Here is a 19,823-nt window from a genome sequence, read left to right on the forward strand (position 1 = left end):
TGGATCCGGTCATGATATAGCGCATCCCAACCCTCTACGCTCGCTGTGCGAATGTTGTACCACCGAGGTATAATCGGTGGCACTGGAAAATCGGATGACATGTCTAGTCGGATGAAATGTCTGTATGACGACCCAAGAAACGCAATAGCTAGCTCTCTGACCGGTGTGGTGACAGTCTCACGCGACCGCCAAGGGAGAACCGTGGTACAAGGATAATAAGCTTGACTATGCACTCCCAGGCCGAAATGCATGACTGCGCATTTGTAAATGTTTGCAACGGCAAACAGATCTAGGGGCGCGTCAAAATAATGATTTTGGCCGCAAGGTCCACCTCCCCACCGGATACGCCGCAGAGCGCCATCCAAGTCATCCTGGTACACATGACGATAAACATTTCGGTTAGATGCAATTTCGCTGTACATCAACTGACGCACCAAACCGTAGTTGTCTTCGCCCATTTGAAAAACATCAGCCACGACCCGGAATCCGCAGTTACCATCTCCGACTACATCATTCCACCCTTCCAAGTACGGCATGATGATCGCAGGTATCCTTTCCTTTTACGGAAACTGATCAACATCGTTTCTTCCTATTCACCATATAATTATAGACAGTTAAGAAGGCAGGAGTAACACTTTAAAACTATGTGCAATGTAAACAACCAAAACGTACCAGTTCTCAGGGGCATATTCACAGACGATGAAGATTGACTACGACTAGATGACGATGTCCGACCACGAGCACGACCACGACCAAGACCACGAATATACTCAAACGCACTCCTGTTCCGCCGTTGTCGACCTCGAGGACGGTCAACTCCTTCGGGTTCCTCATAATCTAAGGTAGACGTGTGGAACATGTCATGAAGTACATGAGTAGCGTCACGAATAATAGAAGGATGGCTGGAGGACACTCGGTCGTACATCGAACGAAACTGCTCCAACTCCTCCTGTTCACGGTCGGCCGTTTGAGTGTCTGCATGCTCACCAATAACAAGCGTCCTCCAGAATGAATGGACCTGATCAACATGTAACGACGCCCTTTCTTTTGTAATAACGCGGTGAATGGTGCATGCGCAAGGTAATCCATGAGTTACTGAAATAGCACACCCACACCGAGCATACACTTCGTCAGCCAAGTCCCTCATCCTGTTCAGCTCAGTGAGAATCAACCCCAAGCAGTAGTGCGACACACGACCATGGAGAATCTTAAATATAAAATGGCTATACATCGTACCATGTCGTCGTCTGGAGTCCTCTAGAGAGTTCCTGATGTCGTTCTTCTGAGTTTCAATTGACTTATTCAGTCTAGCGAACAGTGTATCCATAGCAGCGGTCGATGAATCAATCCAGTCCTTGGTAGCTCTATGAGCGCTCTCAACTCTACATGTTGTAGTGTTCCCAAAATGAAGTACCTGGTTTGTCCAATATTTGACAAACTTTTCCCTGTGAGGGACCCATTGATGCATCACATAGTCCACCAGTGCCGGACACCACTGGTACGAATCCCTGAAGTTAGCCAATGCTCGCTCATACGCTTCCTCTGTGGTAGCCTGTAGGATCTTCCGCCACTTACCATTCACCAATCTCTCTCCCATTTCCAAATTCTTCTTGAAAAGGTTGTAGGCTTTCACTTTCACGCAGTTGTTGATGTGCCATGTGCACAATAAGTGGTTCGATTCGGGAAGCAGCTCTGCTATGGGGGCAAAGAGACCTCCCTCACAGTCGCTGACGATGGCTGCTGGATGAACATTAGGCCCGAGGTAGTTTCTCAGCTTCTCCAACACCCAATAATAACTTGGAGCCGTCTCATCCTTGATGATTGCATGACCAATCAGAAAGTTCTGGTTCGTTGGAGTCATCCCCATGATCTCAACCAGTGGGAACTTGTACTTGTTTGTCTTGTACGTTGAGTCGATCAAAATCACAAATGGCCAAGACTTGATCATATCAGCACAATCAGGATGCACAAGGAAAAGATGAGTCACCTTCGTTGTATCTTCATCAGAATCAAACCAGAACAGGTAACCACGTGACTGTGCCTGGTGTAGCAGCTGCTGTATAGGGTTCCTTCCCTCTGACCGTTCAAACCTGAGTTGCTGTCTGACGTTGTAGATGTGTCTTTGGTTTGGATGGTCTTCTGGAAATTTCTCTAACACAGATGCTAATATTTTAGCAGGCTTCACTTGAGCATCACTCATTTCTTTCACAACTAGTTTCGCAGCAGGACTTAAGCCGCTCAGTTGTCGATGACCCTCTTCATATACTATCATCTCATGGTTGTGATACCCCCATTTAGAGTAACCAATCACTTCCCAACCGTCACGACTCCGTAGTTGTCGAACCTTTACTCTGAACTCACACCCACAACCTTTCCGCTTTGTATCAAACCGAGTGGCTGTACGAAAATCTCTTTCTTCTCTTTTGCGATAACGGTCACATCTCAAAATGCGATCCATTCTACCATCCCGTTGAGATTTATGAGTTACTACTACCAAGCAAAATCCAGCTGCAATTGCAACCTGTTTTGCCCAATCAATCGCCTGTTGAGCTTCTTCGAATGGACCATCATGTCCAAATATCCCACTGTAATCATTTCCGTCTCCACCATATTCCTGCATCAATTATATATTACAATAAATACATTTAACGGATAATACATTTAATTTCTATATTTACACAGAATTAACACAAAAAAAAGCATAATTATATATAATCAAACTTAATTTTTATAAAAACCCAATTCGAATTTTCAAACTAAATTTAAAAATATACCATTTCGAATTTTCAAATTTAATTTTAAAAAAAACCTATTTCGAATTTTCAAATTTAATTTAAAAAAAACCCATTTCGAATTTTTTTAAAAAATCATTTTCGATTTTTTTTTTTAAAAAATTAAATAAAAAACAACAACAAAATCAAAAAAGAAAAAAAAAATTAATTTATAAGGGTGGCGTCTGCCAGGGCTGCCACAGCCACTGGACTGGCGCCTGGCAGGGCCGCCTCAGCCAGTAGAGTGGCGCCTGGCCAGGACGCCAGTCTGGTGGTCTGGGCGTCTGGGCTGGACGCCACTCTGGTGGTTCTGGCGTCTGGCTTGGACGTCCAGGCTACGGTTTGGGCGTCCATCCTAGGCGCCGGAGCCACTCCGACGGTAAACCGTGAATTTTAACGGTGACTTACCTCGTTTTCCGTCGACGACGACGTACCTCCGGCGTCCCCCGCATCTCCGGCCTGCCCTCTGGTCTCCCCCGGCGAGCCAGTACGGCTCCACATTTTTTACACCGAGATTATTTCAATTTTAGAAAATGGGCATAATGGTCAAACCATATCATATTTGTGGGCTTTATATGGTAAATTGCGGGCGATGTTTAGCGTTTCACTATTTTATTATGTTTCAATGACAAGTAAGAAGAGTCACATATTATTAATTACGTATTTGTTGATTTTTTTTTTTTGAGAAATTAACTTTTATTTTGATTTGTAAAATGAACGAAACATTCCAACAAAATTGTATGATGTATATTTGATGAGTCTATTTTACATATATTTTAATTCCCCGTCCCACGGTCATATTTGTGCTTATTTGAGCTCTACGGAGCTATTTTTATTACTAATATACGTTTTCTATTGTTTTTGTAGAGTTGGTATCATTTTGTAGGAATTTGCATAATTATGATAATTCCCGACCTTATTGAGCCACTACAAAGATATTGGAGTTGGATCACATTTTATGACTGGATATTTTAAGCCCAAGACCGAGTTAACAAAATTTAGTTTGGGGAATAAGGGTTCGATTAGTAAAGAAGCCCAAGTTTTACAAGCTACTACTACGGAATAAATAATGAGGCCACAAATCATAAGACAAACTACAAAGGTCCAAGAGTAAGCAAGAAGGCCCAAGGAAGGAGCCCAGTTCGCTGCCCAATTGGTCTTGGCTGCACTCAATTGGTCTTGGCTGCACTCTAGTGCAGCTAAGATAGCTACAACAAGTGAAGCCCAAAATGCGCGGCCCAAATAAAAAATGAATATTTAGTTCAAAAATATGAGCATGAAAAAAAAAATGAACATATAAAAACAAAAAATGAACACGTAAAAAAAATGAACATTTAATACTAAAAAGTGAACATGTTACAAGGAAATGATAATTTATTAAAAATGAATCTAATTATCATATAATCATAAATTTGCTAGACCACGACCTTAAAAATGAACATTTAGTTAGAAAAATGAACACATAAAAAAAAAGAATATTCAGTAATAAAAATGAACATTCAGTAATAAAAAGTGATTATGTCAAAAAAAAGAAATGAACATTTAGTATATTAGAAATGAACCTTTATCATACAACCATAAAATTGGGATCATATACATTGGAAATTCTCCAACTTAAAGGAAAATTCATTGTACATATCATATACTTCTTCATCACTTCTTAGTTGTTTCTTCACTAATTCAGAGTCTTTGTCTTCTACAAATACAATTAATCTGTACTCACTAAAATATAACAAATAATCAGAATTTTCATAATCATCACAAAATATCTTCATAATAATTATTTAGAATGTTTATAATATATAATCATCAATACAATACTTAAAAATATAAATAATATTCACTCTATATGTCACATGTGTTCATAATCAATAACAGATATGTTCGTAAAGAATAACGAAACATATATATTCATAATAAATTGTTCAGATTTTCAACATAAATGTTCAGATAGTTTAACTTTCAACGTATTATATTTTACTTTCAACCTAATAAAAATGAACATTTAGTATTAAAAAATGAACACTTATAAAATGAATATGTAACAAAAAGTTATGAACAATTAGGATATTAAAATGAACATGATTTTCATAATGGTTCAAATTCATTGTACATAATTATTAATGTAAAATAAAGATAAAATAAATTGTCAAAATATGTTCATTTTTTATGTATTTAATATTCATTTTCGGTGTACTAAATGCTCATTTTGTAAAAGATGTTCATTTTAAATTCCTACGTATTCAGTTTTTTTACAGAAATTATATTCAAGATCGACTGTAATTATTGAAACTCTAAAAAATTGATTATAAACCTTAACAATTGATATTCATTAACAATTAAGAAATTTAATTGATATTCATCACAAACTCATAATAATTTCAAATAATCAAACAATAAATCATCATGCATGATCAACGAAATCAGACAAAATACAATTACAAATTGATAAAATCTAACCTCCATTGTTTTCTTTGACCTCAACTTTCTCTCTCCTCCATTTTTTTCTTTCCTCTTTGATAGCCAAATGATTGAATCTGAAACTCATAGATTTAAAAAGAAAAGGAGTATACCCATCAAAACACGAATTACTAACTCAAAAATTTATATAAAGAAGAAGAAAACTTTAAAGATTGAAGGGAAGTGAGGTAAAGAGGAAAGAGAAAATTTTAAATTGAGAAGAAAACTGAAGAGAGAGAAAAATAATAGAGCCAAGGAAGAAGAAAGAGAATTAAGATATAGGGAAGAAAAAAAAAAACGTATGTTCATATTTATTGTTGTTGCAGCTAGCTTGGCTGCACTAGAATGCAGCCAAGAATTTGTATTCGCTGCCAATTATCCGGGCCCGATCAGGCAGATCATGGCCCGATCGGGCAAGTGGTTGTTGTTGCTACTAGCCGATTGGGCCTTGTTGCAAGAAGCCCAATAGCTTTAGTTAGTGAGACGGTTAAAAGGCTGACATTAAGCCTTGTTTACCTGGGATTCTTGAACTTTGTGGGCTCCTTATAAAAGGAGTAGTAGTACGAAGGATAGGGGGGAAGTTTTTCTTAGTTTAGTTTTGAGTTTTCATTAGTTTCGTTTTAGTTTTAGTTTTTATTAATGTGTTTTTAGTTTTTTTAGTTTAGTTTTTTCTTTCCCTTTTCTCTCTCCTCTTAATTAAACTCTTAGTATTACTATCTCTCTTATTTCTTTCTCTAAACTCTTGGTTTATGCAATTTTATATTTCTTTCTTTTGGTACTATCTCTTCCCTCCTTATTTACTTATTTTATTTGTTTTGATCTTAATCATGTCTCCTTTAATTGCTTTGTTTAGTTTATATTTAGTTAAGTCTGAGTAGTTTTATTTCTAGGGTTTGTGGGGATCCATAAGTAATATGAAGGGATAATTTATTGTTGTTAATTGTCAATGCTAGATTAATTTCCTATTGATTGATTTAATGCTCTGTGACTAGATTTGCGCAGATCTTTTATGCATGAGTTTAACAATATTGATTCGAGATTCGACAGATGAGAATTGATGTTTAGGTCTAGTTTCAATAGGCAGGTTAATTTACAAATGGTTAAGTTGAGATTCGAGAGATGAGATTTGATACCGGTAAATTAATTGTGTGATTGTAATACGTAGCGAAAGCCCTTTATGATCTGATTAATGTATGCATTGATGATTGATTATTATGTTTTACCCTGGAATATTATTTATTGGTGAACCTATGCCCTAGGCTTTTATTTATTGTTTCTCCTCCTACTTTTATTCTTTCCCACTTTTACTCTTAGTAGTTTAGTTCCCTTCGATTATAATATTTTGGTTACTTTATAATCTAGATTATATTAATTAATTAGGAATAGAAAGACTCGTTTCTCTGTGGATTCGACCCTACTTCCCTATCTACATTAGTTAGAGGATTTAGGAATTACTTTTGATTAGGAGATACGACTTTACCCTGTCAATATATTGGCTTGCACGAGTTGAAGAGATTACTTACTCAAATAGAACGAATGCCTCTACATGTAGGGGGTGAACCTGGAAGTGAGTGGATACATAGGTTATTGACTGGACATCCTAATTTGTGTAAAGAGCAACTAAGGGTTGATAAAGATATCTTCATAAAGCTTGTTGATGTATTAAGATGGAAAGAACTATTATCTGATGGTCGATTTATATACGTGGAAGAGCAAGTCGGCATACGTCTATTCATGATGGCTAAAGCTGATTCATATCGTGATGTTGCGGAGAGATTTCAACATTCGATATCAACCATTTCTATCTACTTCAGAGCAGTATTGAAAGCTTTGGTTTCATTATCTTGTGATATTATTCGACCATATCAGAGTTTCAATGAATCACCACCAGAAATTAAAAACAATTCATTATATTGGCCATTTTTCAAGGTAACAATTCTAATGTATTTAGTTAGTAAAAATGTTTATCCTAACATGCTACATTTTTTCATTCTAATATTAATTTTCAAAAAATCATTCTTAGAATTGTGTCGGAGCTTTAGATGGTACCCATATAGAAGCAGTTGTTGATGATGTTGGTGGTAAGCCATATAGAGGACGTAAAGGAAACAAAACATGGAATATCATGGTTGCATGTTTGTTTAACATGTTATTTACTTTTCTTAATGTGGGATTCGAAGGAAGTGCACATGACACGAGAGTCTGGACACATTGTTTAGGTGATGTAACCAAGAAATTCCCCCATCCACCTTCAGGTACTATTTAAAGTTTAAATTTGTTGTTACTTAGATAAATATGCTACCTTATTTTTAGTGTATACTAATATTTTCTTCTGAATGAATAGGAAAATACTTTTTAGTTGACTCAGCATATCCAAATACTCTTGGATATCTAAGCCCGCATATGGGCAAAGACTTGAGGTATCATTTTCCAGATTTTGAAGAAAGGGGTCCACCTATTGGAAACTTAGAGCATTATAACTATCGACATTCCTCTTTACGTTCAACAATTGAAAGATGTTTCGGCGTATTAAAGAAAAAATGGAAAATCTTAAAGATGATGCCACCGATGGATGAAGCATTTCAATTGTCTATCATTGTTGCAACATTTACACTTCACAACTTTATCCGTCTATACGAATTAGGGATACCAATATTAAGAGGTTGAAGAAATGGAGACTAGAGTAGATTATAATTTGTATGATATCCAAAGGAAAAAAGCTATGAACCGTATTCGGGATAAAATAACAAAAGATATATGGAAGTCGGTTGGAGGTGTCGTAGAGGATGATACAGAAGAAGGAGATGATGAGAATGATGATGATTGTAATCCCCCATATTTTTAAATATATTATAAATAAAATTATATATTATAAATAATATTTATTTGTATTTTTCCGGAATTTAATTTCAAAACTTTCAAATTATTTTTGGGGTTGATAAACGATTTTATTACAAAGAACTTTTTATGAACCTTCCTTCTATAATTTATGTCCAACAAATAAACTAAACCCAGTTTACTTTCTTAATTGACCCATTAATTTAACGAGGCCCAATATCCCTACTTACCCTACTACCCTCTCTCCTATAAATACCCCATACATCCCCAAAAATTTCCCCACACAAAAGGTTAGTCTTATTTTCTTTCTCCTTTATTTTATTAATTTGTGTAATTATAATTATTGATTATGAGTTTTGATTTTGTTGTTTGAAATTAATTTAATTAGTATCAAATTGTATTTTGATGATTAAACTTTATAATTTCAGATTTTATAAATGTTATAATTTTCAGATTTTGTAAATTTAATAACCTAGGGTTTTTAATCATTGAAAATCATGATTTTAGGGTTTTTATGAACAATCGATTTAGGGCTTTTATAGTAATGATGTTTCGAAATTTTGGTGATTATACTACTAATTAGTTTAACTTAATTCCAGATTATTTTGAACACGTAAATTCGTGTTTTAATGTTTAGATTTTGGTTCGTTAATATTAATCCCGTTTTAATCCCGATCAGGTTCTGAACTCATCCGATTTTGACAAAAAAGTAGTATTTTCCATGTGAAAACAATGTTTTAAGAATGACTCACTACTTTTGGTACCTTTGGTAGTGAGCACCACCCTCTCGTGGCCAAATTCAGCCTCTAAATATGATTTTCGGGCAGTTTTTGATTTTTAACGAAGTTTTTTTTATGCTTAATGTTTATGATTAGTTTTGGGTTTTGATTTTATAGTATAAAGTTTATATTTTTAGTATCAAAATCATGTTTTTATGTTTTAAACTAATAATTTCAGATTATAATTGTTGTTATAATTTTCAGATTTTATAAGTTTAAAAACCTAGGGTTTCAATTTATTTAAATTGGGATTTTAGGGTTCTTATGACTAATTAAATTGGGGCTTTTGTTCCTATTGTATTTCTAATGCATAATTAACCATAAAAACATGTTTTTAATGAATTTTTAAGGAGTTTTAATCTAAATTATATTGCTGGAAATTTGGTTAAGTATTAATTTATTATTGTTGCTTGTTTTCTAGGAAGTGATTATTTCTCAGGAGACTTTTAAGTGATTAAAAGTGGCACAAAGGATTGTTTATACGAGGTACGTACATGTCTACTTCGTTGTAAGTAGTATCATGTTTAGGTACCAAAGAAAAGAACTTAGTTTCATGATTAGAGAACACTTGGATGAAAATTGTTTGGTTATACATTTAATTAATTCATGTGCTTATGTTTATGAGACATGTTTTGGTGAATTGATTATGTTTGTATGAAATTATGGATGCAAACATGTTGAATTATATTGGATTAATTGTTTGTATGGAATGTTGATACAAGCATATTTTTATTGGACCGGTTTGTTAACCACATTTGGATTATTAAAGGATTGAAATTGAATGGTTTAAGTGGAGTGAATTTATTAATTATTCCACAAGGTTGTTATTTATTTTATTACTCGAGCATGACTTGTTAGTATGTTGAGTAAAAGTGGATTAAGCCGAAATGGCTAGGTGGGTTGACTATGTTCAACAATTTTGAATAATTTGGAAGTTTAATGGAATTAAAGGTCAACTTGTGATGTGATCACCATTGTCCTAAATAAGATTAAAAGTGAATTGATGTATGATTGTAATGTATGGTCTTCTTGAATGATTCGACTATTAATTAAAATTGTAATCACGTAAAGTGAAACATGGATGAGCAATAAAACTCTGGAAAGCGTGCACTTCTAGAGTATGACAATTATGGGTTGGGGTACACGGTGGTAGCCCGTGGCTTTTCGAGGCTTGTTTGATCAACATGTCCTCTTTTCTTTTGGTATTTACATTTTTATTTTATAATGAAAGTTAGATGGGATCCTAGACTAACTTTGTGAGAATGGAGTCGCGCCCATTCTTGCATCGCGCTAAACTTTTATTTTAAATGGTCATTTGGGACCAAAATGATTTGGTGGATTGGACAACCTCGTCTATTGCTTACTCCAACTAAATTAATTAAATTAAATATAAAGAGTCAAGTGTTTGGAATTGATTAGCAAGTATGTTGAGTCGATTGAATTGTTTAAGTGTGGAGTCTTGATTAATGAATTTGTGTTGTATGTTTATTTACTTTAATTAGTTGAGCATGCTAGGCTTGGTACGTTGTAGCTTGTATGTACTCAGCTTTGCTGATTGCGTGCTTTTGTGTGTTTTCTTTTGGTCATGGCCTTCGCCTTTCAATGACCCTGTGATGATCCAATTATTACACTTGTATTATTGGGGAGCAGTATTGCACAGGTTAGCTTGATGATGTGAAGTTCGGAGATTTGACATACGCATTGTCAAGGGATTGGTGTGATTGAGAGTATTCGTTCTCTGTGTTGAACTTATTTATGTTTTACTATTTTAATTATGTTTTGGGATTTTGGAATATTGGTTTGGTTTTAATAAGGGCCTTTATGGTTCCAATTTGTAAGCTTTGACTTATTGGTTTTCTAAATTATATTATTTTAATATTTAAGTTGGATTTCCGCTGCAATACTTTGATAAAGCCTTAACATTTTAACACGTGGCGGTAACATGCCAATGGTTCTCCTCTATTTTTATTTAAAGTAAGTGGTTTGGAAAAGGGAGAATTATTGGGGTGTTACAATGATGATGAAGCATTAAAAGATTAAAATTTTATTTGGTGTTATTGCAACATACACTTTTACTTGTTTCAGTGTTTATTTTTTTTTAATATTTGAAATTATCAAAATACTAATATTTTCATATTTTATTTCTTTTATTTTAATATATTGTTATATATATACTCATATTACCAATATGTTACTCAATATGTTTCAAGAATGACAAATAATGTCTACTAAAGTCTTATAAGTGTTAATAAGGTTTAATAAGGTCAAATAAGTGAAAATAAGTGTTAATAAGGTGTAATAAGTTCAGATAAGTTCAGATAAGGGTTGATAAGTTCAGATAAGTTCAGTTAAGTTCGGTTAAGTAAAAATCAGGTGAATAAAACACACCCTTAGTCTATCCATTTAGGGTCTGTTCTGTTCACCTTATTATCACTTATATCAGGTGTAATAAGTTCAGATAAGTTCAGTTAAGTTCAGATAAGTTCAGATCAGGTTTAATAAGTTCTGATAAGGGTTACCCAAGTACAAATTACAACTAAAATAAGTTTTAACAAGGTCTAATAAGTTCAGATAAGTTCAGATAAGTTCAGGTAAGTTTAGATAAGTTCAAATAAGTTCAGATCAGTGAAAATCAGGTGAATAGAACACACCCTTAATTTCACCCTATTCTATTTTTGGACATTGGGTCCTTAACTTTACTCTCACAATCAACCCATTAACCCAACCATTTTTTCTCTCATCACTTTTTCGTCCAGCCAAAAATTAATATTGTAAAGTTATTTATACTACGAGGCCAAAAAAAAATAAAAAATAAAAGAAGGGGTGAGGGGTGGGGGGGGGTATATTTTCTTGTCATTATATGATTATAAAGTTTTCATATTAAAATGTATCAATTTAAATCTATAGTAATATATAAAGTGAAAGGGGATTTTGGGTGATAAATTTCACTTTTCCAAAATACCTCTTTCTTCTTTTATAATTTTCAAAAGAAAACTACCATAATTTAAAAAATATAACTACCATTTTTTTTTAAAAAAAAAAAAAAAAAACAAAAACAAAAAAACCTACCACCTTTTAATTTATTTTTTTGAGGGAAATCATATTTTGCATGAACATTATAATGTACTCATATCTTACTTTTAACCTCTATGATTTTATCAATTTATAAGCCCACTAATATTTTTTTTTTATTAGAATAAGGTAGATAATATTTTAGGGAAAAAAAAAAGAATCGAGTCATGCATATTAATTTGCGTGTGTCTCACAGCTTGTTTATATAGTGTCAAGGTAAAATTTTGTTTGTGAAGATACAAGAGCATAACGATATTGATTTTTTGTACACTTGTCAATTTTTAAGCTGATTCGAGCAAGCACAAGGCAACTCGAGTCGAGTTTGAGTTGCTACGGATTGCTCTGCTCAATTAGCTTCCCTAACTTCACCAAACTACCAAAGTAGCAAACTCATATCTAGGGGCGGGTAAAAGTTTGGTTTACCGTTTTATTTACAACCAAAATTAAACAAAACCATATTAATTCAGTTTAGGATTTTTCTAACCGATATATCTATATTATAATTGTAGAGTAAGTGAATGAGGAGCCTCCAAAACCTTCATTCCACAACTCTCATGCATTTAGAGTTTTTTTTTTTTTTTTTTTTTTTTTTTTCAATCCTAAAATTCTATTGATCACACTTTTTTTAAATTTTTTTTTTTAAACACCCATAACTACCCTACCCATCCCACTATTTTTTGATTGTTTTTTGTAATTTTTTTTCAACGAATACCAATAAGCAATAACCACCAACATTTCACTTTAAATAGATTTCTTTCACATACAATGTATCCCGTGCAAAGCACGGATATGCTCTAGTTCTTGTAATTTGTAAGACATAACCCGTCCCGTTAAGAACCTGTAATTAGATAGTACTGTATAAAGACCTACCAAAAAGATAAATACCATGCTAAATTAAATCAAACACAAGGCTTAATTCTCATAATAAGTGTTCTTCTATAAATCTAATATATATATAAATAAAGTAGGCATTTTTCGGGAGCATTTGGCGCGCCACATAAGAAAATGTATTATTTCGACCAATGAAAAATTAGATTAATAATTTATTTTAGAATTAAAAAATTTACTCGCCACCTAAGCAAAAGTGACGAATAGGATTTAAGAATTTTGACACATATATTGAATAATTAAAATTTAAATTACTTTTGAAAACCAATAATTATCTTTTCTAAAAAAAAAAAAAACTAAGTAATAATTATCTTTTTTTACATGCAAATTTTTAATCGCAAATATCTTTAATCTCTCTCTAGAAAATATTGTAAAAGTTTAATTTTACGAATAGAGAATAATTAAAAAAAAACTAAATAATATCTTTTTACTCATATGGATGCAAATTTTTGATGGAAAATTCTACGTATCTTTAATCCCTTCCTAACAAATACTATAAAAGTTTGATTTTAATAATGTACTCATCAAGACGAATAAAACTTAATCTTATATGACTGATTTCCCATAATTTTTAATAGTTAACCGATTATAAATGAGACTAACATTTTAAACAGAACGAGTATATTAAATAAATGCATAGACAAAAGACTTATTTTGATCAATAAAAAAACGAGATTTGTCATTTCTTTTTTTGAATCAAAAATTTATATTGTCACATAAGCAAATTAGTGAATAAGGTTTGGAATTTTTAATTCAAGCGTCACGTAAAATAAATAAAACAACGAAGCAAACCCTATTGTGATAGGATTAGAAAACTGCCAAAAAGATGTCCTTGCATAAATTATGCTAAGTAAATATATCCTCAATATATTTATTTAACTGATGTAACTAACCCATATATAATTGGGACGGCTTAGGACTTTTATTAATAGGGCTCCAACCCAGTGAATTGCTTGTCAAAAACAAGAAATATAAAACGGATGATTGCATAGTCTTCCCTCCTCTCAGTTCTCCATTGAAGTGCACTTCACGTTAGGTTTCCCATTGATGCAGCGTCTGAGGTAAGTTGTTGTCTCTTTTTGTAATAATCATATCAATTTCACAATCTAGGATTAATTTAATTTAATTGTCAGTGCAATAAGTTTAGGGTTCGAAAATCTTAACTTTTGCCTCTGAATTTTAAGATAGATTATGAAAAGAAATTTATGAGCCTAATTTGATAATTGAATCATATATCCCTAAAATTATTTATGTGTTTTTTCGAGCCTTATTTGATAATTGAATCAAAATTGGTTGCTAATCTATTGCACAACCCTTTAATGTTTAATTACTTATGATTTAAGTATTAAATTGATAGGCTTTGTTCAATTATTGTTGGATTACTTGGATGATTGGATTGAAGTGAGTAATTCGAGCATAATTTGTAGGGTAATTAATTTAAAATTACTGATTTATTATATTATTGGATACTTATCTAATTGATTAATTTGTTATTGTTTACTTGTTTTGACGGATTACATTGAAAGTATAGAACTTTTTTCCTTTATTTTTTTTTTTTGGAAAGTATATAACTCTGTTAGGTCCTGTTCTATTCACCTTATAAAAAATAATATTAAGTAAAAAATAATTCAGTTCAGTAAAAATAAATTCAGTTCAGTAAAATTATTTTCAGTTTAGCAAAAATAAGTTGAGTTTAGTAAAATTCAGTTTTCTTAAAGAAGAATTATAATAGAAAATCAGCAAAAAAATAAAGTTAAGCAAAAATAATTTAAGTTCAGTAAAAATAATTTAAGTTCAGCAAAAAAAAAAATCTCAGTTCGAGATTTATGAGTATGTGAAATTATCATTTGTTTTGATGCCATTGAAATCTATATTATAATTGTAGAGTCAATTCACCACAATCACCCAAATTCCCAATCCTAAAATTCTATTAATCACACTTTTTTAAATTTTTTTTTAAAATTTTTTTTTTAAAACACCCATAACTACCCTACCCATCCCACTATTTTTTTATTTTATTTTTTGTAATTTTTTTTCAAGGTATACCAATAAGCAATAACCACCAATATTTCACTTTAAATAGATTTGTTTCGCATATTGTAACGCCCCGACTTTTAATCGGCGTCACCAGATCGTATATAACTCGTCATTCGCAGCGGAATTAATTAACCATAGATAAACCATTCTTTACTCATCATACTAAGCGGAATCAATTATATATAGATAATCTCATAGCCACCTGTGGGTTATAGGCCCACAAATAAACATACTCCTTAATGAGAATATTCAATAAAAAAAATACAACTCCAGTCTTCCTTACTGTAATAAAATAATCAATATATCTCAGCTCTCGATGATCCCTAATACATAAGCCTTGATTCCATAATCCCTGAACTAAATAAATTCCTTTAATCCCTTTGCTTTAGATTAACTTCAGCTCTGTCATCATTATCCCTGTAATTATCCATAAAAATAGAAAACAGAGAAAACACAGGAAAATCCAAAAATGAGTTGAAAACTCAGTAACATTACTCTAGCCTGTAAAACAGTTTTTCTTTCAAAATCATTTGAGCATATATCAAACATACATAGTTGTTCAGAAATAATCTAACATCATTAATTTTAAAAGCTGTGTTGGCAAGGATCATTCCCTTTATGTAAGATCATAGGTAAGTACATGTTTTGGACGTAACATAACTTTCATTCGTGTGGGAATGTTTCCCCCTTTCATTAACATACTTTCTTTTCAACGTTCAGTTCACTTTCCAATGCCGACAAAAGTTTCATCTATCGTATCATTTTAAATCATTTCAGAACAACTTTACATTTCATAAAAATTCATAGCACATTGACACATATCGTAATCATTAATTCATAACACTTAATTGAATAAAATAATCATTACATTAAACATTTAACAGGGGCTTAACATAACAGCTCACTTACACATATTTTATAAATTAATAAAATAACTAGAAATACATGTCGTTCATAGCATTCTTATCACCTTGTATGATATAAAGATATCTTTATGAACTATCGTACATATCAGTACATCGTAAAACTCATCAATAGAGTATCCTTGTGAGTTTTCTTAAGTCCTTTAATAAAATTCATGTATTCGTAATCTTTTTGGTGGACATGCTAGTCGCTGGACAGTATGACATGGCGGAACGTCTTCCGCGATGGGCCGGTGCCCATAACATAGAGCAGGTGCTCCACATAGTTGGGCTGGTGCCCCATGGGTACATGCATTGCATGACCGAAACATAACATATACTGCCAGACGAACTAGGGCTTTCACTTTCATTTATCATGTTGTGTACCTTTTAACAATTTATTCGTAGATTATTAACATACTTTCGAGAGATCCACAAATCAATAAATTGTACATATATAAAATCATTCATATAAATCAGAAGACTGAAATACATTAATAAACATGTTTATCATATCATAAGTCATTAAAAATATATACAAGGATATAAAAGGTCATGTCATGTCATTTACACATAACACACTTTTAAATCATAACACGTCAAACATATCATATAGGCTTACATATGATGTAGTAACAGGCCATTTAAGTTGTCAAACATGTCATGATTACACAGGTGCATTCATGATTACCAAACATAATTGCCACACATACGGGACTAGACACAGTTGCTAAACATCATAGTTACATATACGAGACTAAACACAATTGCTAGACATAATGATTACCTAATTTGATCATCTTTAATCATCTCACTCATTCTCCAATAATCATTATTCGAACTCTCAACCTCCGTCATTAGTTCCTCATTGTCATGACTCATTTGATCATACCCAATAATAATAAATACTCATTAGTAACTTCCTTAATTCAAAATCTTTGATAAAAACAAATATTAACTTATTTTCATAGAATAAAACAACTGTTACATAATTCAGAGTAAAACAAGAACTACTTATAAAATAGATACTACATACTACTATTCATATTAGTAGAGTAAATGAATTGAAAACTCTAATCTCTTTAATAATTTAAGTATGAAAGCATTAATAAGACTCATTTTAGAGGATTTATCATACGAAATACAGTAAAATCATTTCTTATGTCAAGTGATTATTTTAGAAAATAAACAAGTATAAAATAGCATAACATAGGTACTACTCATGTTATTATTATCAAGGAAAAGTAATAGTGAAATACAAAGTATGAAATCATTCTCATAAGAGTCATAACCAAAATTAAAAGTAACAAAGTAAACTCACTTTGGTGATATTGAAAAGAAGTAGGTTCAATTCAAGAACTTGGTTTTAAAAGACCACTTGTGTCTCGGTAAGAACAGAACATATATATCACGAACATGGAGAAAGAAGAAGAGTGGGCTGCAATCAGAGGCCGCGTCGGGGTGACTTGTCAACGGCAAGGGAGGGGTGGCACCGCCTTGAACAAGTAGGGGTGGCGGTGGTTGTGATAAAGCTATTAGTGATGTTTTTTAATTTAGCCGTCGAACTTTATGGCTATTCTTATACTTGCTGCTAGGAAGAAAGAAAGGATAATGACCAAGTTTGCTAAAGATAATCATAAAATTTTAAGCAACAAATAGCAAGAAAGCAAAACTAGACTAAGCTAGTTCATTGCTTAGCCGTGAAGATAGGAAGTGAAATGAAGAGGCAAGCTTTGTCTTTTGCGAGCAAGGACATAATGGTCATTTCACTATCTCGGGTAAAAATAAAGATCCTGATGCAAATCTTTCAATATTTGACAAAACATAAAAATATGACTTATTAACCCGAAATACATTTTAAAATAATTACTTTGCTTCGTATAATTAGCTTCTGAAATAATATAATCATAAAATAAGATTAAGACTAAAATAGTCATGCTTGGTAAAATATAAATTAAACTTTAATTAAGCTAATAAAATAAAATTAGAGTATAATAAATTAAGTTTTAAAATCTCGGGTATTACACATATAATGTATCCCGTGCAATGCACGGATATGCTCTAGTTCTAATTCGTTCCCAACCAAACTAAATTGTTTTTAATTCGATATAAATAAAATTAAAAAAAAAAAAAATATTTGGGCTTAGCACTTTCGGCTTGATTTATATTATGGAAGGAAAGAAAACCGACAAAAACAGTTCCAAATTCCCTTAAATATTTCCTATTTCTCCCATTAATCCCTATCAATATTATGATTGTGGGTAAACTTTACCGAAGGTAAAAGACCCCCTAAAGAAACAGAGCTTACACCCCCAAGTGCCCAACATACCCCTCGTCATCGGCCTCAGACATGGCAAAGAACGAGAATGATAGTGATAGTGACATGGATATATGGTACGAGTATTAATCTCATTGAATTGATGTTGCTAATTATTCATTATTTGTCGATTTAACCTGTCTAATTTGATATAATTATTGTAGGGAGGAATTTTATGGGCATTCGCAGCAAGGCCAACAACCCAATTCTTCTCCATCTTCTTCAAAGTAATATTTCTAACACAACTAATAATCTGATGTATATGATCAAATGATGATAATATTTATTATGAACTTACTAGGTGATAGATTATAAAATATATTTTGATAGATTATTAAACATATTTCTGGGCCTCAACTAGAGCTGTCAAAAATTGACCCGACCCGAGAACCCGACTTGAACCGATAATGATCTGAACCTGACCTGTACCCGAACAATGGGGTAAAACTAAAACTAGTGACCTGTAACCCGACCTGAACTAACCTGATGTTAACCGACAACTAATTTGATTCAACACTTTATGACCTGAATTCGAACCTGCACCCAACCCGATAGTAACCGTCAACCGATTTACTCTGACCAATCCAAACCCGAACTAGTACCCGACCCTATTAGAACCTGAAAACTTTTATAACCCACTACAACCTGTTATTGAAACGAGTCATGCATGGACGGTTTAATAAAATTTTATATACCTTTTGTTCTTTATTACTTCGTATATAGGTGTAATAAAATCTTGATAATGCTTGAACAAATTATGTTAGTAATTAAATTAAATAAATTAACTTGACCACATCGAATTTATTCGAATTGAACTTGAACCAAAACCAAGAATGATCCAACTTTAAGATTATCCGACCAAACAATTATCTGACCCAACCTTGACCCGAACCCGAATGTACCATCTATTAACCCTACCAACCCGACTCAATACAACCCGAACTTGAAATTGAACTCGTTATGAATTTGACACGAATCGGACCCGACCTACAACCGAAAGGATGAACTATCCGGAATAACATGAATCGAAATTGACCCGACCAAAACCTGAATCTGATCTGAGGCTAGATTGACCCGACACAACCTGATCTTGATTTGACCCGAGACCCGATTTAAACCGACCTGAACCCGACTTGAATACCTGACACTACAAGAAAACAACAAAATTGCGACGGAAAAAGTTCGTCGTAAACTATGTAAATTCCGTCGTAAAGTTGGTTTACGACGGAATTCCGTCGTAAATGGTTGGCGGAAAACCCTTTGTAGGAAAATGGCCATTTTACGACGGAAATAATATCGTCGGACTTGGAATTGACCTTTGATGAAGTTCCGTCACAAACTTCCGACGGAAAAAGTTCCGTCGCAAAGCTAGATTACGACGGAATTTTCCCTCGCAAAATATAATTTGCGACGGAATTTTCCCTCGCAAAATATAATTTGTGACGGAATTTTCCCTCGCAAAATATAATTTACGATGGAAAATTCCCTCGCAAAATATAATTTACGACGGAATTTTCCGTCGCAAGTTATAATTTACGACGGAAAATTCCGTCGCAATGTATATTTTTACGACGGAAAATTCCGTCGTAAATTATATTTTGCGAGGGAAAATTCCGTCGCAAATTATATTTTGCGAGGGAAAATTCCGTCGCAAATATGTAAATTACAATGAAATATTCCGTCGCAAATTGTATTTCCAGCCCAAAACAAATTTTTGTAATTTTCTGCATTTTCAAACCTGAATTTTTTTAATGATAAA

General features: G+C 32.8%; 1 protein-coding gene and 1 long non-coding RNA gene across 2 annotated transcripts; one reads left to right on the forward strand and one right to left on the reverse strand.

Moving 5' to 3' along the window:
• The first annotated feature begins 6,767 nt into the window (after nt 1–6,767).
• Nucleotides 6,768–7,898, forward strand: LOC110682928. The gene is made up of 3 exons (XM_021859279.1): nt 6,768–7,160; nt 7,255–7,486; nt 7,576–7,898. The coding sequence occupies exons 1-3, from the start codon at nt 6,768–6,770 to the stop codon at nt 7,896–7,898; spliced, it is 948 nt and encodes a 315-aa protein (XP_021714971.1).
• Nucleotides 7,899–15,043: 7,145 nt separating this feature from the next.
• LOC110683096 lies at nt 15,044–17,494 on the reverse strand. Its single transcript, XR_002503558.1, has 2 exons — nt 16,535–17,494; nt 15,044–15,262 (listed from the first exon to the last, which is right to left on the reverse strand). It is a non-coding gene; the product is annotated as an uncharacterized LOC110683096 (long non-coding RNA).
• Between the last annotated feature and the right edge of the window lie 2,329 nt (nt 17,495–19,823).

The sequence above is a fragment of the Chenopodium quinoa genome, unplaced genomic scaffold (assembly GCF_001683475.1).
Source record: "Chenopodium quinoa cultivar QQ74 unplaced genomic scaffold, ASM168347v1, whole genome shotgun sequence".
NCBI lineage: Eukaryota > Viridiplantae > Streptophyta > Magnoliopsida > Caryophyllales > Amaranthaceae > Chenopodium > Chenopodium quinoa.

What these genes read in the sequence shown, in the direction of transcription:
- LOC110682928 (XM_021859279.1), top strand. Translation starts at nt 6,768, where the DNA reads ATGCCTCTACATGTAGGGGGTGAACCTGGAAGTGAGTGGATACATAGG. An exon ending in TATATTGGCCATTTTTCAAG is followed by an intron (nt 7,161 to 7,254) that starts GTAACAATTCTA and finishes AATCATTCTTAG; the next exon opens with AATTGTGTCGGAGCTTTAGA. An exon ending in ATTCCCCCATCCACCTTCAG is followed by an intron (nt 7,487 to 7,575) that starts GTACTATTTAAA and finishes CTGAATGAATAG; the next exon opens with GAAAATACTTTTTAGTTGAC.